The following is a 24,003-nucleotide window of genomic DNA, read 5'->3' as shown; positions in this document are numbered from 1 at the left end:
TGGCTGCTTTTGTGGGTCAGCAGCTGACCAGGCTCAGCCAGCCAGCACTGCCAGCCCTGCCCATGTCCTTGCCCATGCCACCCCAGTGGGTGGCATGGGACAGGGGGTACCACTGAGACAGAACTGTCCACTCATAGCTCTGCTTCATATTGAGAGCTCTGATGGGAGCAGGAATGGAATTTGGACGGGGTTGGGCGTTCCCGTGTAGTGATTCCCCCAGGCAGGATCTGGCTCTGATGACTGTTCTGTGAGGGGAAGAAATACCAGAGGAGTTACTCACGGCTCATTGGGGCATGATGTAGCAACTCCTCATCGGTTCCCCCCACCCTCCAGCCAAAGTTCCTCCTGTGATCTCCTGGGGAAAGTCCCAGCCCCCCCACTACTCCCCTGCCACCCCCAGAGACCTTCCCCACCCTTGCTGGAGCTTTCCAGAAGCAAGAGATGAGCTGGGGCTTTGGGTGAGAGGAGAGCACAACCTGCTCCCTCTGCTGTGCTGGAGGAAACCCACTGTCCCTTTGGCTCTTCCACTGTGTGTCTGTTGGTGGGCACAAGGCCAGGGTCCGGGAGAGCACCAGCCTGGGGTATCCACATCTGGACAGCCACAGATCTGGCTTCAGACCTGGCAGAAGTACAAACTGATCAGGCCAGCTCAGGTCTCTCTATTGCCTTCTCAGCAGTCACACTCAGGTCAGGTTTTCCCATCACACTCCACAACCACAGGGGCAAGTGAGATTTACTTTTGGTTTACTAGAAGGATCTGAGAAGCTTTCCTGCCCCTGAGACCAGGAATTTCAAAGTTTGAGAAAACCACTGGACTTCGCATGGCTCCAGCAGAGCCACTGGGCTGGTGGTTCCCTCGGCAGCAGGGACCCTCAAGGACAGAGGAATCTCTAGATCTTGCACCAAAATACTTAATGAAACTGGAATAAGTTTTGCCTGGTCTTGTCAGCATGGGCTTGTTGTCTTCTTTAGAGCCTTCAGTGCCTTTTTATGACATGCAAGTGAAAGGAATGGTCATTTCGTTTTTCAGTTTTGGAACTCCCTTAGTGATATGCCTCTGTAGGAAGATGACTGGAAAACACTGGAGAAATCTGACTGGAAACCACCTTCATCATCTGCGTGGGCTGTTCTACACAAATGGTCACTGTTCTCTCTTGGGTGAAGCACCTTGAACCTTCCCGCTTTAGCCCAGAACTGTGTGCAGTGCTCTGCAGGGTGGAGATGTCCCTCATGGGGCAGTAGGGGGCCATGCGCCAGCATGTGCAAGGCTGGAGCTCAGCAGGCTCAAACAGTCCCTCCCTATGGGTCTTTGGTGGGACTGGGACATATCCCATTGGTGCATCAGGGAGGGTGGTCCATGGAAGAGAAGTTTGGAATGCCCAAGCCTCGGGGAGCCAAGCCCTCACAGGCAGCTGGCTCGGGAGCTCAGCAGTGGCGTGGGGAAAGGAGGTGTCCTGCACGCGCTCTGTGCAGCAATGTGGTTGTTAGGACAGCTGCCCAGTGGCTGGTTCCTAGTTAGGGAAGCATGGGGACACTGTTTTTCGTAACCACAGGCACACTGGCACCTTGCCTGTGGCTCCCAGACACTCAGCAGAGAAGCCACAGAGCAGATCTTGAAGACTGGTATTGCACTGGGAGCCAGCTGGCCCCAGGAGGAAAATGAGATGCTGCAAGCAGGGCGCCTGTGCCCTGGAGCTGCCTGCAGACAGAGCGTGCTGCCTGCAGCCCAAAGCACCCCTCCAGCACAGCACTTGCACCCCAACCATGCCACCTGCAGACTGACAAAGATCTGGGGATCTTATGTTTTCCTCTGAATGTCCCAGGGTCACCAGCTCGCACAGGGTCTCTACAGAACCAAAGAGCACTGGACACTGTGCTGGGAGTCTCAGCCAAGGTGTGCTGGCATTACTGGTGTGCTCTTTCACAATGCTATGTTCCTATGATTGGCTGGCAAGGCAAGAGCAAGCTGCAGTCTTTGCAGATCCAGGATGCCCAGAGCCTGGTGCCTCACTGGGGGATGTGACATGTCCTCGGGGGCAATGGCCCTGCCCTGCATCGCTTCTCTGCATCATCAAACACACTTTGTCCCCACTCTGGTCCCCTTATGAGGGAGTCATATCCTTGGATCCTGCTGTTGCAGAGCAGGTGGTCTGGGATTAGCAAGCAGGGGGTGAGAGGGCCAGTGCAGTCTGATGAGAGCTTCCGTGGTGAGTCAGTCATCACCTCAGGCAGCCCTGAGATCAGCCCTGCGATTTTTGCATCTGCAAAGCAGCCCCTGGGAGGTGGGAAGCCAACATCACCTACCAAGGGTTGGAGCGTGATAGATGTGCAGAGCTCCACTGCCCTGAGTAGCACAACCTCAGGGACACAGGGTTTGGCCAGCCTGGGAGGGGGGGCAACCTCATGGGGTCCAATTAGTCCTTGGGCAAATGACCAAAAGGCAAGTCTTGGAGATTTGGAAAAAGGGCCTTGATACTGGAGATGGATATTGGAGATGGAAAAGTAGGATCTCAGGAGGGAAAATGAACTGCTGGAGCATGCCCTGTCAGAGTAAACTTGCCCTACGGGAGCAACATTGCTTTCATGCCTCACAGGGCAAGCCTGGGTGCCCCAAAGCCCAAGCTGAGATCCTGTTCCCTGCAAGAACACCAGCCCAATGTCTCTGCTGCTGGGAGCCACTGTGGAGATCTCGTGTCTTGCTGTCCCTTCTGTGCTGGCAGACTGAGCCACGCAGGTGCCGCAAGGTCACTGAAGCTCCTGTGCTTCCTTCCAGCACCTACAGTATTCTCCTCCTCTCCTCACCTGGTTCCAGAAGCAAGGACCCCATCCACATGGCCCCTCCTGGAGGGGAAAAGCCAGCCCTCCCATCCAGGGGTGGTGAAGGGCAGAGCATCCATCGCAGCCGATCCAGCTCCAGCTGCACGCGTGAGCGTTATGAAATGAGGCCACGGGCCACACCCTGCTGGACCTGGGGTGCTCGCTTCCTTCCAGCCTGGCATTTTCCTCCTTGATTTAGTTTTTTTCTAAAATTTACTTCTATTTTTTTGTGTAGCCCCAAGGGGTGCACAGCCATGGGAGGAGCAGGGAAGTTATCAGCCAGGAGACAGCAGCAGCATGATTCACTGCCTGGCCCCTGCAGGCTGCTGCAGCCAGACGGGTGCCCTCCCCACCACCACAGCAAGCTGCCCTTTGTGGAGCCCAATTCCTGGCCCACCCATGCTGCCTCCCCCTCTCCCTACTCTCCAGCCCCACATCCCTCCCCAGGAGTGTGGGAGACAGTGGGGCAGCTCCCAGCCCCAGCATGGTTATGGGGGCAACAGCCAGGATTCCCATGGGATGGATGGGGTCTAGCATGCATCCAACTGGGCAGAAACTTCCCAGCAGCCACACTGCAAGTGTCCGGGATGCCTGCAATGAGTCCCCACCTCCTGCCAGTCTGCAAACAGCTCACAGGACACTTATTATGGGATGGCAGGAGAGCCCCCAAGAGAAAGTCTCACACAAGTAGGTCAGCAGCACCAAGGGTCACCCTTCATCCTTCTGTCACCCTAGAGGAATGGAGAGCCCTTGGCAGCAGGAAGAGCAGGGTGCTGCATCCTGAAATACCCTCTGCTGTCTCCAATCCACTTTTATTCACAATCAGAAAATAACTTACCATATAATAACACAGACACACACAGCACAGCCCCGGGCACCCGCCCCTCCGGCCACGAAGCCCAAGCCAGCCCAGAGGTGAGAGGTGAGCCCCAGCCCGGGGAGCCGTGCCCCTTCTCCATCCCATGGGGTGCTCCAACCCCATCCTGCTCCGAGCACAACCTCGCACGTGGTTGGAGGAACTTGTGCACAGTGCTAGCGTGTGTCCCCCCCACTTCCCTCCCACCCTGGGCTCCCCATGCCCTGCTGTCCACGACCCCATCCTGCTCCATACCGCTGGGTGCCAGCGGGCAGTCCCCCACCCCCACACCCACCCTCCGCCCCCCCGAGTGGTGCTGGTGTCGGCGGTCTGTACAGCGTGGCCGTGGGCTCCCCGGGGCCGGGAGCCTTGGTGCTCTCATGTGGAGTTGGGGGGCAGCGGGCAGGCCTGCCCTTCCCAGGTGACGACAAAGTGCTGATTTTGGAGGGTGCTGAGCATGTCCTCTCCTGCTCCCTCGGAGCGGAGGGAAGCGGGTATCGCGGCTCCACCTCCCCCCCAGCGCCAATCCCCGTCTCCCTCCCCTGCCGCAGGCAGGCGTGCTTGTCCCTGGCACCCTGGGGTGGGCACCCATCCCTGCCTGGCTACTTGCAGACGCTGACCCACTCGGTGATGCGACACTCCTCGCAGGCCACGAAGCAGCACCAGTGGAACTTGCAGTTGCAGCGCTCGCTGCGCGTCTGCCGCAGGATGTTGTGCCCGCGGCCGCAGCACAGGCTCTCGCAGTTGTCCATGCCCGGGCTGGTCTTGTTGCACAGGCGCCCCTGAGTGCCCAAGGAGTCCAGGGCCGGTTCTCGCTCGCAGAAGTCGGGTGACTTCTCAAAGTAAACCAGCTCGCTGATGCCAGCCCGGCGGCGATGCCGAGCGTGGCCCGGCTCCAGCTGCCCGGCATTCCGGTTGTGGGGCCGGATGAGGGTGGCCCCGTAGAAGCGGTCCTTGAGCAGGGACCCCACCAGGCGAAACTCAGGCGTCACCTGCCAGCATGTCTTCAGCTGGCAGCTCCCTGAGGTACCGTGGCATTTGCACTTTCTCCTCATGTTGTCCATCACCACCTGGGCGGGGAAGGAAGGACACAGGAGTTAGCATGAAGGAGATGCATTTTGGGGACTGGAGAAGCCACAATGGAGCTCTGTGTGGGTTGGCGCTACGGGAACATCAAGGGCTGGCATGAGTAGCCATCAAAGCTCTGGAACTGCAAAGCCAGCAGGGCTGCACCCTGTTGCTGTGCTCAGTGCAACTCATGTCCCACACCCTGTCCCTTCCCATCCTGGTAATACCAACTGGCTTTTATGTTTCATCAAGGGATTGGCACCTAGAAGAGAGGGTGAGCTCTTTGAGCACAGGGAGGAGAAGGAGCCTGAATCTCACCTCCCACTGCTGCTTGGTTCCAGCAGCAAAAACCTGATCCTGGACCCCAGTTAAAAGCCAGCACGGAGCATGGCTGCATCTGTGCAGCCATACTGGGACCTCCCCAGTGCAAGGGTCTCCCACGCACCTCACCAGGCAGTAGCACTGCAAGTGAGGCAGGTGGGGGGGATGCTTCCCCTTCCTTTCCCCTCCCCAAGGCCTTCATTGCATAGAGCCTCAGTTCTGGGAGTCCTAGGAGCAGCTCTGCTTTTAGCTCTTGCCTGTTCTCCTTCAGCGCTGCCTCCCAGCACCACCCGAATTCCAAGCAGGGATCACATCCATGACTTACAGTTTGTGGAAGCTGCAGTGTGGCCAGGGCTACACATCCACCCCCTTCAAGGGCCAGGGCGCATGGGCTGGACTCTGGCTGTGGTTTGGGCCAGCCTGAAAGCACAGCTTGTGCAGGGGTCAGAGGCCAGCGCGGAGTTCCTTGGACTCCCTTGGCAAGGCTGCTGAGCCCCCAGGCTGCATGCTGGGATCCCCTACATGCCCCATCCCTGTAAGGGATACTGCTGTGGCCAAGCCAAGAGAAACAGCTCATGCCCATCAATCTCCAGGGGCGCAACAAGGCCACAATCCCCACACAGCCTGGAAAGAGAGAGTTTATAATGTCCTCTGCTCTGTCCCAGTAGGGATTCCCTGCTGGGTTGTGTGCCCCCACATCCATGTGCTCACAGGCTTCAATGAGTTCCCTTCCCATGCCAACACCCAAACCTCCCCAGGAGTTCAGATGGGGCTTGCAGACTATCACAGGCTGATCCCCATACCCCGGGCCCTGCTCCAAGGCTTGTGGGGGATTCCAGGGGACACCTGTCCCTGTGAAAGGTGCTGTCCTACAATGCCAGTCCTGCACATCTACCTGCCTTCATGCCTGCCCCATGTTGCCTATTTCTTCCCCCTCCCTGGGAGGGACACGTGTGACAGGAGAGCCTTGTTTAGGTAGGGGTGGGTAGTTTTTATTCCTTGTTTTCTTGGTTTTGAGTAAATCTCCAAGTTGCTAAGCAGTTATGGTAATGAAGGCAGGCCAGGGAAACATGCCTGGAGCTTGGGGCACATGGCGGAGAGGTCTGGGCTGGGCTGGAGTTTGGCTTTCATCCTGCTGAGAGTCCTGCTCCTGCTGGGAAGAGCCTCCACCTCACAGGTAATGAGCTACCTGGCCTCTCCACCATGCCCTGGGTGTGACACCAGCTGCTCGCCACTGTTCTTGTCACTATCCTTGGGAACACACTGGCACTGGCACCCTTTCCCACATTCCCTCCCAACTGGCTTGGCTGGACCAGGAAAAATCTGCATTCAGGGCTGTGGCTGGCAGGCTCACCGATAGGATGGAGGGGACAGTGGTGTGACAGCTGGACAGGGGTTCATTTGGACAGCTGGTCACAGCAGGGGCCGAAGAAAGTGTCAAGTGTGGCCATCTCCATCGCCCAAGCCATCACTGCTGAACATCCCAAGCCCCAGCACCACAACAGCCATCCACCTCTGACCAGCGATGGCTGATGGTCTTTCCCTCCTGCACAGGCAGCACAGAGGGGACAGGACCCTGACAGAGCTGGATGCAAGAAGGGCCCATCTGAGTCCTGGCCCTATGCTTTTGTCACTGAATTTTCTCCATGCACCCTTACCCGTCCTTTCCCTGTCTCATAGACACCCAAGTTCGACACATGCCCGGACTCGCTGCTGCTTTCTTTCACACATTCCCAGCTCCTCCCAGGCACGCTCATAAGAACTTTATCGTAGGGCTTTGTTGTGAGGGTAATGGGTAGTTCCTGGCTTCCTTTCATCCTCTCTTGCTCTCTGATCTGGTGAGTTAGGAGGACCTGCAAAGTCTCTCTCACACTCCTGCTGCTCCTTGCTGGGGAGCTTGCTGCCTTGCCAGGGATGCAGAACACCCACCTCCGTCTTGAGTTGGGCCAAGCAATGATTAACCCAGGGCTTCCTATTCCTCAGGAGCAAGGTCACCACTGCCACTGTCAGAGGATGCTGCACATCCCTTGCAGCTGCAAGGCCGTGCCCAGCTTCCTAGCTGGATGTGAAAAGGAAAATGCAGTGTGTTTCTGCCTGGTTTCGAACCAGGGACCTTCCGCGTGTCAGGCGAACGTGATAACCACTACACTACAGAAACCACATCTGATGGCACCTGGATGCCACCATTGATGCAATTGTCACCCCCCTCCAGCATTGCGGGGTCTGAGCCAGGAGACAGGCTCAGCCACAGGCACAGCAGCCTCAGGATGCACAGGAACCACAGGGAGGATGCTCAGAATCAGTGAGATGCTGGAGAGCTCTGGGTGCTGCAGCTGCTTGGTGCATGGAGAGGGATGGTGCATGGCAGGGCATGGCACGAGGCGCGCACGTCCACATCACTGCTCTGCTAAAGAGGTTCAAGCCTCAGGACTTGGAGGGGAGGACCACAGAGCTGCTGCAACCAGCACAGCCATTCCTCTCCTGGGAAATCCCAGGAGATTGTTCCTTATTACAGCAGGAAAATTGCTCCTAGTAGTAACTGGGGCTTGGGTGGGTGTGGGACCCACAGCATTGCTATAAGAGCAGGTGGAGAGTTGGAAAACCCATCCCAAGTGAGAACCCACCCCCAGGACCAACCCTGGCAATAAGCACGGCACCAGCAGACACAGACCAGGCACAGCATCATCTCCTTGTTCCAGTGCCTGGCACCCACAGCCACCACACATGGGCTCTCACCCTCATCTCAACAAGATCCCTGAGCTGGGCTGCCTGTCCAGGCATTGCTTCCCCATCTGCACAGGTACCATTCTTCTCCTTTATTCCTTTAGTCTTCTTCTGCCTCTTCTTCTAGCTCCCAGGCTTCTTTCATCAGTCCAGATCTTGCCTCTGAAGCCACCAAGAGCTGACATTGCCAGACTCACGCCTGTCTGTCCTCAGGGACAAGCAGACCCTGGGCATTTTCACTGTTACTGGATCCCACAGGAAATGTTTTGTGACATCCCGCCAGAGCAAATATTCCTCTCTCACCTTCCCTTTCTTCTGCAGGCTGTGAGGTTTCCCTTGGGAAATAGGGAACACAGACCACAGGTATCCGAATATGCCAAGAGTCCCAGTGACCTGGGGCATGGAGAGATGTAGGGGAATCAGGATGAGCCCTGCAGTCAGAACTGGAACGGGGGTCTTGCCCAGTTTGGGCCAGAGCAGTCTGCAGAGGATTTAGCTGCCTAACACTGAGTGAGCTTTCACCACACACAAGCAAACAAAGCCAAACAAATGAAAAGTTTTGGTATTCCCTAGCATTTACAGCTGGGCCAAACTGGGGTGGCTTCTCCAGGCTGCTAAAGCTCAGCTCCAGCATCAGGGTAAGCCACAGATTAAGGTCCTGCTGTGCAGCATCCTCACCTCACAGCCGGCTTCAAACATGCTCAAAGCAAGAAGCACGTCCAAATGTCTGAGCCTTCCCAAGGAAACATTCCCTGTGGAATTCTGACCTCTAATTATTTATTCCTGCAGCCACTACACATCCCTTGGCACTGCCCTGGCAGCATGTGGCTGGGGTCTTGGGGACATGTGTCCTGTTGGAGTCAATGGATGTGATCTCTCGGGCACCTGCTGTGAGCAAAATGCAGCCATCCTCCCAGCCACTCCTGCCTGCAAGCTTCTTGTCTCCAGTGTCAGGATGCTTTTAAACCTCAGCTTCCAGACAAGAGTGAGCTACTAATTAGTACCTTTAACGAGACCTGACATCATAAGAACGGAGGGGAGGCTGTCCTGCTTGCCTGAACAGGCTCCAGCACACTGCTCGAGATGGGGGACAAGGCCGTGGGCTGTCACCTCTGCTCCCAAGGGCATGCTGTGTTTCCAGCTGGTATAGGAGCCCACTGCCTAACTCAATCTCATTCACATCTGCCTCCTCAGGGCACTCGCTCCCTTTCTGGAGGCAGAGACACATCTAGGTGCTGCAGAATCTGTGCTGTGTCTCCATGATGCCAGTGACTTTCTCCTCCCCGTCTTTAGCTTACCCCCACTGCAGCTGCCCAACACCGGTTCGCCCAGTTCCTGAGAGGCAGGAGCCAGAATCGTTGCTGTGCCACCCCATAGCACCGCTGCAGCACAGACAGGTGACACTGGCCTGGGACAGCGTCCCTTGGCAAGGCCACAGCAGCAATGCCCGGAGATATTGCTCCCAGCAGGTGTTTGGCCAGCATATCCTTGCAGCTCTGTCCTGCTAAGGGCATCACTGGCTTTGTTCTGGGCAAGACTGGGGAGAGGGGGTGCCTTGGGGGCAATCCCAGACTCACAAATGGTTCCACAGCAACCAGCACGAGTCCTTCACAGCCTTCCCACACATGCCCTGGGGACCCTGTTCCCACCAGCTGTCACCCTGTTCCCATCACCTTCCCACCCCACAACTGTCACCAGCTCACCTGCCGGCCCACGCGGTTGTTGTGCAGCCGCATCCGGGAGTGGATATCCCTGTAGGTTTCCCGGGAATCGAGGAAATCCTTGGAGAACTTCTCTCCATAGTCCACATCAGGGCTGCACCCTCCCCATTCCCAGGAGTCCTGGAGGCCAGGGGTCTCTGCCGGCATGTGCTCCATGTGCACGCCGTGCACCATGCCCTTGCCGCGGTTCATGGCTTCCAGCTGGAGACGGTGCAGCTTGCGCCGGAAAGCCTCCTCATCGCCACGGCGCTTCTGGTCGCAGCCGCAGGCCTGCAGCTTGCCAAGGGCACAGGCGTTGGACACGGCGTGCACCACACCGGCAGCCGCGATGGCGTAGGCAAAGGCGCTCTCCCGAAAGCCTGCAAGGAAGGAGAGACTGGGGCTCAGGCTGGATGGTGTGAGCCCCATGGGGGCTGCATGGGTTCATCATCACACTGGGGTGTAGGGATTTGGAGGTTCAGTTTGGGTCTTGCTTTTTCCTGATACACCAGCTCCCACATAGGCCATGAGTGAATCGCCACTCTCTGCTCTCCAGCCCCATCCTCACCAGGACACACTGCCACCCTGAGGGCCAGCCCGGCCCTAGCTGGGACCCCACCATCCCACCTGCTCTCACATCACTCCAGGAGATGCCACCACAGCCCTGCTCAGGCATCAGCGTCATGGCTCTGACGGGAAAGGCAATCCCTCCTCCTCTCTCCACTCAGTTTCCTACTACACTAAAGATAACACTGGCTGAGAGATATTTCTGCTGAAGAATGGGCCGCTTCTGCTTACTCACAGAGTGCAGATTAGGCAGTAAAAAGAGCAGGCGGCACTGCCTGGCCAGCCCCATTCATCTGCCCATATCCCTTCCCACCCTGAACCCTGCCAGGTCCCACAAGAAGCTCTAAATGTGATACCAGGGTGGAAAAAAATGAGCATCCCTAGTCAGTTAGAGCATGCCACGACCACACCGTGCACTGCCAGTGCCAGCAGCTGGTTGTCATTAAACACTAGGGAGTGAGGACATCCACAAGTGTCATTAGCTGGGGACAGGGCAGATGGGGAGAGGGGCAGGTCTCACAGAAGGGGCTTCATGGGGCTCCATGTGGCTGTGAGCAGGGGATACCTGAGAATCTCTTGGCTTCACTGAAGCCAGGTGAGGACCCTCTCCTCCCTGGGAGTTTCTATTCTATTTGAAATGCAAATATTTTTGTTTGTGGTTCCCAGGTCAGGCGGGGAGCCCTCAGTGCCCTTTGCTTTGGTGCACACTGACTGGCCCCAGCATGAGGCAAGGATGGAGGGAGTGCCAGATTTTGTGCCGTGGTGTCACATGTGAATAAATAAATAGCTGGAGTTCTCAGCCTCTCTCCCTCTGTCGGACATGAGCAGTTTGACTTTGACACAGCTGAACGAACAGGTTTTGGGGTGTTTTCTTCACCAAATCCACGCCATCAAACAGGGGTCTTGGGTGAGCACCCCAAAGCTCTTCCAGCTCCCTGCCTGTGCCACAGAGTCAGGATAAGCGAGAGTGCAAGCGCTGCTGTCGCCCGTGCTTGGCAGTGCTCCCCATCACGCATGTCTCCTCCGCGGTTCGCTGCCGCCCGCTGAGCAAACGCTATGATCTTATTAAAGGAAAATGAAATGCAGCCCGGAAACCTGCATTTAAAGTCGTGCTGCTCTTTTGTGTGTTAATTTGACACTGGTGCATTTAAAAAATTAACGAGGCACTGCTTAAAAGCCAGCAGGAGCCTCTCCCAGCTTCCCCTTGGTGTGGGACAAGCTTGCTCTCAGCCTGCCTCTTTCCATGCACAAGTTGAACAACATTTTTCAGCGGGCAGGTAATGGGGCCGCTGGTGCGTACACTGTGCCGTGCAGCCTCCCCAGGGAGAGTGCTGGCAGGCAGTGCCTGCAACACACCCACAGCGCTGCTGGAGCATGAAGGCCCACATGTGGGCAACTTCAGTCCCCAGGTGAGCAATGGAGGATGGAGAACCAGCACAGAAAGGTCTCCTGGATTCCCAAATCCTCCGTATGTCAGTTCTCTGATCCCACTATCTGGGCCAGCTTCAGCCTCTCATATGCCAAAGCTGGGCACAGCCCAATTCGTCACTGCCACCCTGCTGGGCATCCCCAGCTTCTCACACAGCCAGCGCCTGGGGACAAGGGCAGCAAACCCTTCAGCCAGCACAACAGCCTCCTCTCAGCCCTGCCTCTTTCTCACACATTTCTCCAGTCTAAAAAACAATTTCCGGTGTGGCATCTCCTTAAAAATCTCTTCTGGAGCCCAGACACAAGTTCTACCCCACCCAGTCCGTCTAGCAAGCCTGCGTCCTTACAGGTAAAGAGGTCAGGTGGACTGGGCGCCCTCCATGGCTGGGAAACCCGGGGGTTAAAGCCCCAGTCCTCCTTCTTCCTCTAGTGCTCTCCCAGTACATGTGAGCTGATGGATGATGCACGGGTCCTCTTCTCTGGAGCTGCCATACCCCAGGCTGTGGGCAAGGGACAGACTGGTCCCCAAGACATGACATCACAGCATTCAGGAAGTCTTGTTCCTGTCCCATCGTGGTCCTTTCCCTGCTCAGTATCACTCTGCCTGGCCCCACCATGCTTCGCTGCCTTCTCCCCTTCTTCCCTCACCTGCTCTCATGGGGAGCTGTGAGCAAAGGGGAGGAGGGGTCAGGGCAGCACTGGGATCACAGCAGCCATGCCAGTACAGTTTTGCTAGGAGGTTCAGTTTACATTCCTTGCTCTACCCCAGCCACACCAGAGACAGAGGATTGAAGCAAAGCAACGAGCAACATGGCTGCAACAACCACCTGCCTCGTGGGCTCAGCAAGGCTGGAAGCTTCTGGGAACCACAGCCGAGAGTGGCGTGGGGTGGCCAGCCCTGAACCCTTTGGAGAGAGGCTATCCAGCTACCCCAGCCACCTAAGACCTCAGCAGTGATTTTTGAGGCACCGTATCCCTCCAGAGACCACAGAAGATCTGTAGCTGTGGGAGGTACAAGAAGTATTGCATCCTGCAGGGAAGAGAGAAAGGAGGACACAGTCCTGACACCACCACCGGCATCCAGCCTGCTGTGTACTTAAAGACCATGCTAGGCAAGGAAAGGTCTGAAATCACTTTCCTAGGTCAAATCCCAAAGCAGCCTTCTTAGGAGGGAAAGTTTTCCCTGTCAAGCTGTGCCTAAGAGACGGGGGGGTCATTTAGCAAGACCCCAAGTCTCAGCAGCACTGGCTCTGCCATGGACGCTGCAGCTCCTCCATCTTTCAAGCACATGTGCGATGAAGGCTACAGGGCTGGCTTGGGCACAGCTCCGGGCTCTGCAGTCTGTAGACCAGGGACAGCTGGAGGCATGGCCTTCCTCCCACAGCTCACCATCACATCCAGGCAGCAACTCCCTCCCAGCACTCATCACTGCAATGCCTGGCTGGCACTGAGGGAGCCAGTGGGACAGCCTCACGTAGGCCCACCCTAGGGTACCCCAGGGATGCTCAGCTGCCCCCTTCATGGCAATACCCCCCCCAGGAGTAGGGTGTAGCTGCCAGGAGCTGTGGGCACATTGCCCCAGCCCTGATATAAGGCAGAGGAGAACTTCTCCCGCCACCTCCTGCGAGGCCTGCCGAGACGGCCAGTCCCGACATGCTGCCTCTCCCCCAGCCCGCTCCCTCCCCTCCCCTCTCCCTAATTAAACTGCAGGTGAACCTGCCAGGGTCTGGCCCAGCACCAGGCACTAAATGCCTCCCTGCAGATCCCAACTTGCCTCCCTGCACCTTCTTGAGCGTGCCAGGGACAGCCCGCAGCCTTCGCTCCCCTCCGCCCACGGCGCTCTGAGCGAGCAGCCCTTGCTGCTGCGCAGGCTGCAGGGAGCCGAGCCCAGCCCCACATCGCCAGGAATCCTGCCTGGCCCCAGGGTCCCACTTGCACCATCAGTGGGGAGAAGGTCCAGGGAATGGGGGAACCCACAGGGATGAAGCCAAGCATCCACAGTACCCGCATGTGCTCCAGGGCCAGGTGGGCAAAGCCCTTGGTTTGCCTGGGGGTACACAAAACCCTGCCAGCAGCCCAGCTGCAGGTGCGCCAGGCCAGGCGCTGCGGTCTGCGGGCACCGCAGCTTGGCTGGGGCTCTGCAGAGCTGGGTGCCGGGGTCCTGAGCTTGGCAGCATCTCCCTGGATAGCTGAAACAGCACCTGCCTCCCTCAGCACACAGCAAAGCTTCCCCAAGCTCTGTTTCGCAGCTGGCTGGGCTCCAGCACCTGGTGTTTCCATCCTTACAGGGAGTTCCCCACTCCCTGCTGGAAGAAATCAAGATCTGGCCATGGCCACACAGACCCTTTGTCACCAGTGAGCCCTTCTAAGGTGGGCGCAGGGTATGGAAGCATCACCCATCTCTCCAAAGGCTGCAGGAACCAAGAAATACTGCACTCCAGAGTCATGTCCCCTCCAACCATGAGCCTTTGAAGGCCTTCAAGGACACCCTGCCCCTCCATAGGCGGGTCCTAATTTTTTCAGAGCTCCATGTAGATGGGGCTGGGCAAAGTCAGTCCCATAGCACACCTCAGACAGCCCCTGCCCAGCAGCCAGACAGTCCCAGCCCTGATGGCATTGTACCCACCCATGGGTGCACACATACTGGACAAGGACCAAGACTCAGTGACCCACCACCATCTGCAGCTTGGTTTTTGTCAGGCAGCCAGGCACGGGTCAGCCCAGCCAAGCCACACGGTGCCTGGCAGCCCACAGACGCTGTGGTGGGACAATATACCAGGACAACAGGCCATCCTCTCCAGTGGGGTGGACACAATAGTGCTGCTCACCCTTAGAGCAGGAATATGGGACCTATTTCCACTGCTGGTGTAGATGCAGGCACCTGCCTCGACCTCACTGCTCTATCCCCCTACCTCTCCTGAGGCCAGAGGAGAATGTCTCTGTCAGCCAGGCGAGCACATGGAGGGAGAGGCAGGTACAGCAGAGAAGGATGGGACCAGGGACAGCACTGGAGAGTCCTGGCAGAAATGACAGTGCCAGAGAACGGGCAGGAAGGTGGTGAGCACAGGCAGCCAGCTGGGGAGCCAGGGAAGACTGGCAGAGGATTTTCAATAGCACTGTTGAGCCTGGCTTAACATGGAAGGCACATGGGCCAAGGAGGATGGGGGATGCAGATGGCACTGGAGACGCCACAGAGGTTACAATGGACATCTCATACCCCAAGGATGCAGCATCAAAAGACCAGACCACAGACCATGGTAGTGTCTCAAAAGAACCCAGTGGCTCTGTAAGAGCAGGGATGGTAAACTCCTGGGCACCCTCCTTGCCCTCCAGTAACCTGCTGTTGTGTCTCACAGCCACTGTTTCCCATGCCCCAGGGATGGCAGCATCTCCCAGGTCTGTCCTCTGCCCAGGATGCTGGCAGCATCCCTGTCTCCAGCCATGCTGCTCTGAAGCCACTCCAGACTCCCAGCCCTGTCTGATTTGAAGCCTCTCCTTCCTGTCTCCCCAGGGCTTGCACTCAAACTTCTGGGATCATCTCAACAGGATGAGGAGATGGGCACTCATCTGCCATTGTCCTCTTCTCCGTTCCCAGGGGATGAGGTACCTGGAAGCACTGAGTGCCTGGATACTGGGCACTGTGGGACAGGCACCATGGGACAGCTGGAACGGTGTAGCATCCTGTCTGGCTCATGCCCACACTGGAGAAGACGTGAGAGATGCAGGAGGACAGGACAGAGTTGGGGAGCGAAGCCAAGCAGGGAGAGCGGGAGGGAGAAGCCAGCTACAAATAATTTAAAGTGAGATTCACGCACGGCTGAGCTGATGGCTGAAGAAGTGGGAAAAGGAATGAAAGATTAAAGGGGTCTGTCACTTCAGGTTACAAACAATGATCCTACAAGCACGTTGTGTTCCCAGGCACGGCAAGGATGGGGCAGGGCGCAGAGCAGAGACCTGCTCCCTGGGGGTCAGATGCATTAAAGTCTGCACCATGGAGCCTGCACCCCTCACTTCTACCACTCGCCTCTCCTCCAGCACTGGGCCCCTGAGATGCATCCCCTCTCTGATGGCTATGCCTGTAACAGATGGAAGGCAAAGCTCACAGCTCCAGCACTGCTATTGAGGGACATGAGTGGGTTCAAACTGGGCCAGAGCTCCAGTATCAAGGCTTGCTCCATGCCAGAATGGTTCCAAGCAACTACATGAGATAGCTTGGGTGCTTGGGGCTCATCCTGCAACCTCTACTGCCAAAACAGGAGGGCCATGAGATGCCTGCCTGCTCTGATGCTCCAGCCTTACCTCCATCCTGCCCTGCTGCTGGATTTTGTGTCTCCATTCCAGAGAATGGGATCCCACCAATGCTGAGAGCCTGGGCTGAGCCACATCCAACAGCTTAAGACAGGGGCAGGACTCCAGGGTCTGTGAGAGTCCCCACATCCATAGGTCACAGCCCTGGCAGCAGGAAGGGCTGCAGGAGCATCTGAGACACAAGTGAGGTGCAAGGCACTGGGGCCACCAGCAGACAAGGTGAGCTGAGGGTGGGATGCAGCTCAGTGCTCTCAGCTGCTGGTGCTTCTCTCCCAGCCTGGTGGTACCCGGAGCAAGGAAGCTTGTCTGGGTGTGTGAGCAACTTGAGCCAGCAAGTCAGTGTCTCCTGCCGCCTGAGGAGACTAGAAGTGAACCACATTCCTCAGAGGACCTGGAAATACCTCGATGCTTATCAGGGCTGACAGTCCCCACCCTTCCTGCCAGGCCCTAACCTGGGCACTGCCCACAGAGGGAAGAGACGCTGCCCTTCTCCAGGCACTAAGGTCCTGAGAGGGACCAGAGCTGCTCCATGGCAGGACCACAGCCCCGATGCCACACATGCTCCAAGGTAGCATTCCATCCAGTGAGGCTGTCCAGGCTGCCATGGACATCTTCAGACACCAAAACGCTTCTGTGATCCCCTCTCCAGCTTTCTCCCCACTTGCTACAGCTGCGTGTGGGCTCCTGCCACCACATCCCCTCAATGAAATGTAACCTCAAGCTGCCAACCTCTCCTCATTGAGACTCTCCTCATAGTCCCAGGGAAAGATGATGTAGGATGTGGATGGATGTTTGAAGAAGAGTGGATGGTTGCAGCTCTCTGCAGGGCATCAGGCTGAGAGGCTCACAAAGCGGGTATGTGAGCAGTTTCTTAGGTAGTTTTCTCCTTACTTGGGAGCTGGAGGAGTGGTCTGTGTGCTGGGCACCCGGCCTGCCCTCAGCACCCTGACTGCTGGCCACTGGCACCACATTGTCCTTCCTGAGCATGGCCTGTGGCAATGGGCACTTAGAGATATGCTGAGGCACGGGTTTCAAGAAAGGGTACTCGGGTGAAAAGATACATTCAAGTCCTCTAGAAGATCCCGTCAGGTCACAACCCTAATCTGCACCATGCAGGCCAGCCCCTCTGCACCCCCAGAGTCTGCTCCTGAGGGACAGAGTATCAACCAGGGAGGCTCTGATACAGGCAGAGCCAGACGTGACTGCGAGGGAGATGCGATCCTGGCACCAGGACCCTTGGCAGAACGTGGAGAGCTAGAAGAGTTCTCTCAGCAGCACAGCTGGGGGCTCTGTGGGCAGGTGAGCTCCCAGGGCAGCCTGTATCCCTGTCCCCTCTGCCATCATGCTTAAGGGTCCCACAAAACAGTGACTCCTTAGCCTTCTGCACTGGAAAGCCAGCACAAGGGCAGAACACCCGGGTGACAGGCTCACAGAGCTATGTCCCACTAGTTAGGGGCATTTCAGCTCATCACCACACACTAAAACACCATCCCCAGAGCAGGACTGAGCCAAGATGTTCAACCGTATCCACCAAACCAAATCCCAGAGCATGGCATCCATCTTCAGACCCATCAACTATGCTGCACACCCATGGCACTGCTCCAAACACCAGCCTACACCACACAGGGAGAAGATGCCAGAAAGCAGGAGGGCCTGGAAAGAGTCTTAGGAGCAGCTGGAGTTGGTCAGGGAGGAGCATCTCAGGACAAGGACCAGTGCAGGTACAAAGGTGCATGGAGCAGCTTTGCCACACTGCAGTGCTCCTTTGTCTAGCAGACCGTAACGTTTCTCTGCCTTCATCCATGGGGATGCTGAAGAGCTCACCTCATCATCCCCTGGGCCAGGGAAGAGCAGTGCAGGGGCCCAGGGAGAACCCATGAGGGCTCCAGAGAGCAGGTGCTGGATAGTGGGACAGCAGGGGAACCATCCAACCCTTACCTCTGCTGAAGATGATGCTCTCATATGGGATCTTGTTCTTGGTCTCAAGGCTGGAGCAATTCCAGCGCTGGTCCCGGAACTGGTGCTGGCACTCATGGATGGCAATCTGGATACCCTGGATGGCCGAGGCGGTGACGTCAGGGTGGCGCACACACACCTCCAGCTGCCGCCGTGTCAGTCCCGGCAGGGTCAGGCACACCGTGTTGGCATTCAGCACTGGCTCTGATGGCAGCTTCAGGCCCAGGATCTCATTGGAGCAGGAGCTGGGAGGGAAAGGACACCCTTGAGCTCAGAGCAAGCAATGTGGCAACCACTTGGTTTTCCATTTGGGGAAGGGGAAAAGTTTGTGGGGGACACACACGGGGAAGGGAGTTGCTCCTCAATCCACACGGTGGCCGTTGACGATAGGGAAGGCTGGAAAAACCCTGAACTCAACTCAGCTTATCCAAGCAGAGAAAACCAGCAGCACTGGGGCTGCAAGCGCCTCCAACAACAGGAGCACAGTACAGATACCCTGGCAGCCTTTGCCCAGCAGCAGACAAATCTGGCCATCCTGCCCCTGGAGCCCAGCACCTCCCAGGCTTGCTCTCTCTCTGTGTGCTCCACCAGGGATGTCCCACATTGGCCATGCACTGCAGACTCTCAGCACACAATGCCCCAACTCCCTTCCACAGAAAGCGTGGGCTTCCCCCCGGGAGAACTGAGAGACGCTGGAGCAGGAGGACCATTCCAGCCAGTGTTGCTGGCTGATCCCCTCCCTGCATCTCCTGCATGCCCCCAACACTGCTGGTCCTTACAAGGGAAGGAAAGGGAATGATAAGCCTTTTCTTTTCAGCTCAGCTGTGAACTATGGAGCCAAGCACTGTGCCAACTATCCTCAAGCTGCCAGCAACAATCCCAAGTACACTGTCACATCCCAGCCCCACTGAACCAGACACCTGTGGCCACAGAAGCACAGAGAGCAGCACGTGGATGGGTGCAAGGAGAGGCACATGGTCCATGGCAGGGGTACAGGTACTTACACGGAGATGTGCCCTGGGGAAATGGGGAAGTAGATGGAATGTGTGGAGATGGGATGTGAGATGTAGGATGTGGGATGTGGGGAGACAAAGCATGTCCAGAAAGAGATGCCTGGAGCTAATACAGAGGTACACACGACAGACAAATGTGAAGAAGGAGACAGTAGGAAGTGTTTGCCCAACTCCAAGGAACTGCTTGCAGGACTCAGATAAACAGTGCCCAAGTGGAAGACCCGCAAAGCAAGCAGCAGACAGTGGGACACCCAGCAGGATCCAACGTCTTGCAGCACGGTCCACTAGGAGCTCAGCACCACCCCACTACTTGTTCAGGAGAGCTTGGTCCCTGCTGGGAGCTCTCTCCAGGAAAGTCTCTCCCTGTTCCCTGGGATAAGCAAGAGCTGGGTCCCTGGGAGAAGGAAGGAGCTCAAAGGCCTTTGAACTTTGATTACAGAAACAAGACTTGGAGGAGGATGCTGGAAGAAGGACTACAGCTGCCAGGTCTTGGGGAGAAGGGTTACTCCCTCTCTGTTCCCTCAAACCCTGCAAGCCTGGTGCGGGTACATGGACAGAAGCAGCTGTCAGGGGATGAGATCCCCAGCTCAGCGCTCACCCAGCTCTGGAGGGAGGGTACAGCCCCGGTGTCTCTGCTGAACTACAGCTTGCTCAGGGCAGAGGGAGAACTGTCAGGATCAGGCTGCTGCTTTCTCCAGCTTCCCAAGAGTGTTTATACCCACCCCACCACTTTCATGGGTAGTTTATGAATATGCCCCAGTACAAATCCACAGTGACTCCAATAGGGAGAGTCAAGGTGGAGCAGAGAAGAGAGACAAAGGGAGTGCATCCCTCCAAAACCCCTTCACAGGAGGGGAAATCTTCTTCCCAGCTTCCTGCACTCATTCCCACTGTCAAGCAAGCCCTGGCTGACAAAAGATGCAGAGCAGGACACAGCCACCTGGTCTCCAACCCCAGGAGCTCCTGCCCCGAACAATGCAACAACTTCGTTCCCTTCATGTCCTGAGCCCAACACGGCGTCTGCCATCTTTTCCCAGGGCATCCCGGGATGGGGGCGATGCTATGGTCTTTCTCCTGATTGCACTGCAGGGAAACTGAGGCAGGGGCTCCAGAGAGTAGAGGGAAGGTCCTTCTGCCTCTCGCTCCACCCAGAGCTCAGGAGGGCCAGGGACCGGCAAGAAGCTGTCACTGTCACACTTCTTAGGAGGATACAGCACTCCCCCCAGCTCTCTTCCCCCTTTAAATCTGGATTTAAACTTGATTTCACGGTGACAGGCCCCCAGGTCACAGGCTGCAGCGGCTGCTGCTTTAATTAATACAAGTCCCAACGTTAACAAATTATATTTAAAGGGGCTGGAGGGAGGGGGAAGGGCGGGGGACCCCCCCCCCCGACTCGTACCAGCACCAGGATTAACCCCCGGCTGCCTGCAGTGCACAAGTTTGGGAGCGGGCAGAGGGAAGGGAAGACGGTCAGGGACGACGAATTTGGGGGTTCACTTTCTGGAAAGCAGGTGGCCCCCTCTTACCCCTCAAGCATTTAGGACAGGCGGAGCCAGGGAGGGGACGCAGGGGGATCCAGTAGGCACCGACCCCCACGACAGTGACATCCCAGCCGGCATTCCGCCGTCCTCCGCGGGCGAGCGGGGAAACTGAGGCAGTCGGGGCGGGCGCTGGAGCGTCTCTGGCCGGGGAGGAAGGGGGACAGCCTCCTGGAGCAGGAGAAGCTGCGCATCCCACCGGCGTTCCGTCGGGACGAGGGAAGGCGGACGGGGGCAGCAGCCCTGACAGCCCCTTGAGCGGGGGGCCGCAACCGTGCGGGGCCGGGCTGGGGCGGCGGGACCCCCCCCAGGAGCCCCCTGGGCAGACCGCCCCCGGTGCGGGGCTGGGCGCGGCGGCTTCCCGGCGCCCTCCCCGTGGGGCCGGGGCTCTCGGCGGCGGGCCTGGGGATGGAGGGGTGCAGCTCCTACCTGGGTACCCAGAGGCTGAGCAGCAGCGAGCAGAGTCCGTGGGCCAGGGCCGGGCGCATCTTCGCTGGGGCAGCGGCTGTGCGGGCTGCGGGCGGGCGGGCGCCTTTGGGGCAGGGGCGGCGGGGCTCGGCGCTGCTCTCTGCCCGCTTTGTTTGTTGTGGGTTGTTTGCTTGTTTGTGTTTTCCCCTCTCCTCCCTCTCACTGGCTCCCTGCGCGCCGGGGCTCGGCTCGCCGGGGCGGCTCTGCCATCCTCCCGGGATGCGCCCCCCGCCTCCCGCCGCCCCGGCGCCCTCCGAGCCCGGCGAGGGCTGCGCGCCCCCCGCCCTGCCCGCCGCCGCCCCGCCGCGCACAGCCCCCCGGCTCAGCCCCCCATGGCGGGACGTGCCGGGGGGCCGGGGGGGCCCTCGGCCCGCGGGGTGCGCTCCCCCGCCGCTCCCCAGGGCGCCCCGGGGCTCCGGGGCCGCGGCGGGCGTGGGCAGGGCTCGCCGGGCGAGCGGCTCCGCGGCTCCCGCGGGGCCCGCAGGCACATGGGGAGCCGCGGCCCCCCCGCCGCCCCCCGCCGCCGGTGTCGCCGGGCCTCCGGCGGAGCGAGCAGGGTCGCGGCCGGAGCGCCCCGGGAGCGCTGGGCGCGGAGCGGCGGCGGCAGCGGCTCTGCCTGGGATCGCGCTGCGCCGAGCATTACTCAGCGCCCGGAGCCCGAGTCCCGACACGTCCAGACAGGAGCCCGCGGGGGAAGGACGGGGCAGAGGGTGGCAGCGGGGCGGGGAGCCGGCGTGTCGCACGCAGCCTACCGGAGAGGGAGCGGGCGGCGGGGGGGTGAGCGGGCACGGGCGGCAGGAGAGTGGGCGCGGGGCTGGGGGGGAAGCGGCGTGGGGTGGGCACAGCGTGGGTGAGCGGGCACGGTGTGCGAGGTGAGCGTGCACAGCGCGGGGAAGTGTGCGTGGTGGGAATGCTCAGCGCGGAGGAGTGTGCGGAGGGTGCAGGGTAAGTGTTCGAGGTGTGGGGTGAGCGTGTGCGGCGTGGATCTGGAGCGCGGGGAGAGCTGAGTGTGCGTGGCCCGTGGGCTTGTGTGCACGGCGTGGGGGACTGCGTGGGGTGGGAGGTGAGCGTGCATGCTGTGGACCATATTCGTGGGGGCTTGGGGGGCTGAACGCTGCTGGGAGGAGTGTGCTCGGGGCATGGGGGAAAGGTGCTGTGGGCGTGGGGTTTAGTGATGTGCAAAAGGAAGCAGAGTGCACAGAGTATGGGTGAGTGTGCGTGGCGTGGGGTAAGCGTGGAGTGGAGTGAATGTGCTCAGAGTGAGAGTGCACCAAGTGTGGGTGAGGGCACAGGGCGTGGGGTGATCGTGCGTGGCTTGATTGAGTGTGTGTGGGACAAGGGTGAGTGTGCACAACATGCATGAGCAGGGGGACCCTTGTACCCGAGCACGGTGAGAAAGCAGGTGAGTGTACAGGTGAGTGTGCGTGGCAGGGGTGAGGCTGCATGGGGTGTGATGTGTGTGCAGTGTGGGGTGAGTGCAGCGGGCATGGGGGTGTGAGCGGGCACTGGGTATGGCAGAAGGGTGCATGGCATGGGGTGAGAGTGCATGGAGTACAGAGAAAGTGTGAGTGGTGAGCGTGAGCATGTGTGGAGTGTTGAGCGTATGACTGTTCCCAGTCCCAATGCCCGTGTGCACTTGGTGTGGGGCGAATGTGCATGGGGTGTAAAGCGAGTGTGTGCAGTGTGGTCAAGTGTGGACAGCGTGGATTGAATGTGGTTGAGGCATAGGGTGAATAGGCAGGGTATGAGGGCACGGGTGAGTGTTAATGGGGATGGAGAGAGTGCAGGGTGTGGGGTGTGTGGGGAGTGAGTATAACAGCAGACAGGAAATACACAGGGCATGGAGTGAGTGAACGCAGGGAGAAGGCTGTGCATGGCATGGAGGAGGAGTGGGGACAAGTGTCCCCGTGGCTTGGGGTGTGCAGGAGATGCATGAGGTTCACAGAGGTATCAGGGTGTGCACAGGGGAACTGGGGACGCTGGCATGAGCTGTGGTTGTGCAGGAAGGCATTCCTGGTGGTGCGAGGCATGTGGGTGCCTGTCAGTGTGCACAGGGGTGTGAGTGTGAGTGGCACATGCTGGGGGTGTGACTCTGTGTGTGGGCATGGAGAATGGCCATGTACATCCCATGTGCCAGCCCCCTTTTGGGTTCCCCCATCCCAGTGCCATGATAGCAGTGCTGCAGGGCCAGTGCCTGTGGAGAAGTTGTGGATGTGGTTCTGCCTTCCCTCAACAGGACCACCAAGCACTCCCAGTCTCAGCCCATGAGCTCTCCCAGGCTGGACACCAAATTTTTGCCCACCTCCTTGGCACCATCAGTTTAGTTCTTGGGCGCCTCTTACCTTCATGGAGTCCCAGTGGGCAGGGTATATTTCATCTGGGAGCTGTGCAGTAGCCTTGCAGGTTATCCTTGTGTCTCCCTACTGCTTCCTTGGGGACAGGAGAGTGCCCTAGAAAAGCCCAAGTTCACTGGGCTCACAGCAAATGCGATCTGCCCCAATGCAGCCTCTTCCCAATCATGGGGATACTTGGAGTCCCCTTAGTTTGGATGCCCACCTCTGGGGCTAGGGCCCTCAACCTGGGCACTGGGGATGGGGGTAACAGGCCCCCCCCTTGCAGGCCCCCAGTATCCCCAGCCACCAGAGCCCACCCCAGGCTGATGTCTGGGCCATAAACAGCTGCCTGGCAGGTGGCAAACCCCTCTCCACCAGGCAGGCACTGTGTATCTCCCCATCAGCACAACAGCACCGACAGGGGCTACCTTCTCTGCTCGTGTAATGGTTCATGTTTGCACCAGAGAGGAAAGTGCACTTCCTTTGGGGAATGCGCTGCAGTCTGGGGGTGAGCCCTGGGACTATGCTGGTTCCCCTGGGTGCAGCGGTGTGGCATCACCATTGAGGTTTCTTCTGTAGTCCTGATGTTGCTGGCTGTTCTCCTGTCCCCAGCTCTGCTCCTGAGTGGGCTTAGCCTGTGTGCAGGTATGGACACTCGTACAGAGCCAGCATCTACCCTCCAACTTCCTTTAGCAGGAGGTGAGGGTGCAGAACCTTCTATTCCTCTGGCAAGGACCTGAGAATACAGAGAGGTTCCTGGCACAGCATCACCCAGCACTCATCACTTCCTCCATAGCTGCTGCCCTCCTGGATCCCCCAGCACCCAGCAAGTGATGCGCAGTGTCCTACAGGAGTTTGGGAATGGTGTCAGGACACCCTTTAGTCACCCGCCATGAAAGGAGGCAG

At 58.4% G+C, this 24,003-nt stretch overlaps 1 protein-coding gene and 1 non-coding gene across 2 annotated transcripts; both read right to left on the bottom strand.

Moving 5' to 3' along the window:
• Positions 1 to 3,983: 3,983 nt before the first annotated feature.
• Positions 3,984 to 21,073, bottom strand: WNT10A (Wnt family member 10A). The gene is made up of 4 exons (XM_038143199.1): positions 20,726 to 21,073; positions 17,728 to 17,990; positions 9,490 to 9,866; positions 3,984 to 4,743 (listed from the first exon to the last, which is right to left on the bottom strand). The coding sequence occupies exons 1-4, from the start codon at positions 20,782 to 20,784 to the stop codon at positions 4,276 to 4,278; spliced, it is 1,167 nt and encodes a 388-aa protein (XP_037999127.1). The 5' UTR covers positions 20,785 to 21,073; the 3' UTR covers positions 3,984 to 4,275.
• On the bottom strand, positions 7,148 to 7,220 carry TRNAV-GAC. Its single transcript has one exon. It is a non-coding gene; the product is annotated as a tRNA-Val (tRNA).
• Positions 21,074 to 24,003: the final 2,930 nt, after the last annotated feature.

This window comes from Motacilla alba, chromosome 7 (genome assembly GCF_015832195.1).
Source record: "Motacilla alba alba isolate MOTALB_02 chromosome 7, Motacilla_alba_V1.0_pri, whole genome shotgun sequence".
In the NCBI taxonomy this organism is placed as follows: Eukaryota; Metazoa; Chordata; class Aves; order Passeriformes; family Motacillidae; genus Motacilla; species Motacilla alba.
This window is presented reverse-complemented; position numbering and strand designations above follow the sequence as displayed.

Coding starts and splice junctions, on each gene's coding strand:
- WNT10A (XM_038143199.1), bottom strand. CDS start 20,784: ATGCGCCCGGCCCTGGCCCACGGACTCTGCTCGCTGCTGCTCAGCCTC. Junction 17,991..20,725: donor CTCAGCCTCTGGGTACCCAG/GTAGGAGCTGCA, acceptor TTTCCCTCCCAG/CTCCTGCTCCAATGAGATCC. Junction 4,744..9,489: donor ACAACCGCGTGGGCCGGCAG/GTGAGCTGGTGA, acceptor TTCCCCGCCCAG/GTGGTGATGGACAACATGAG.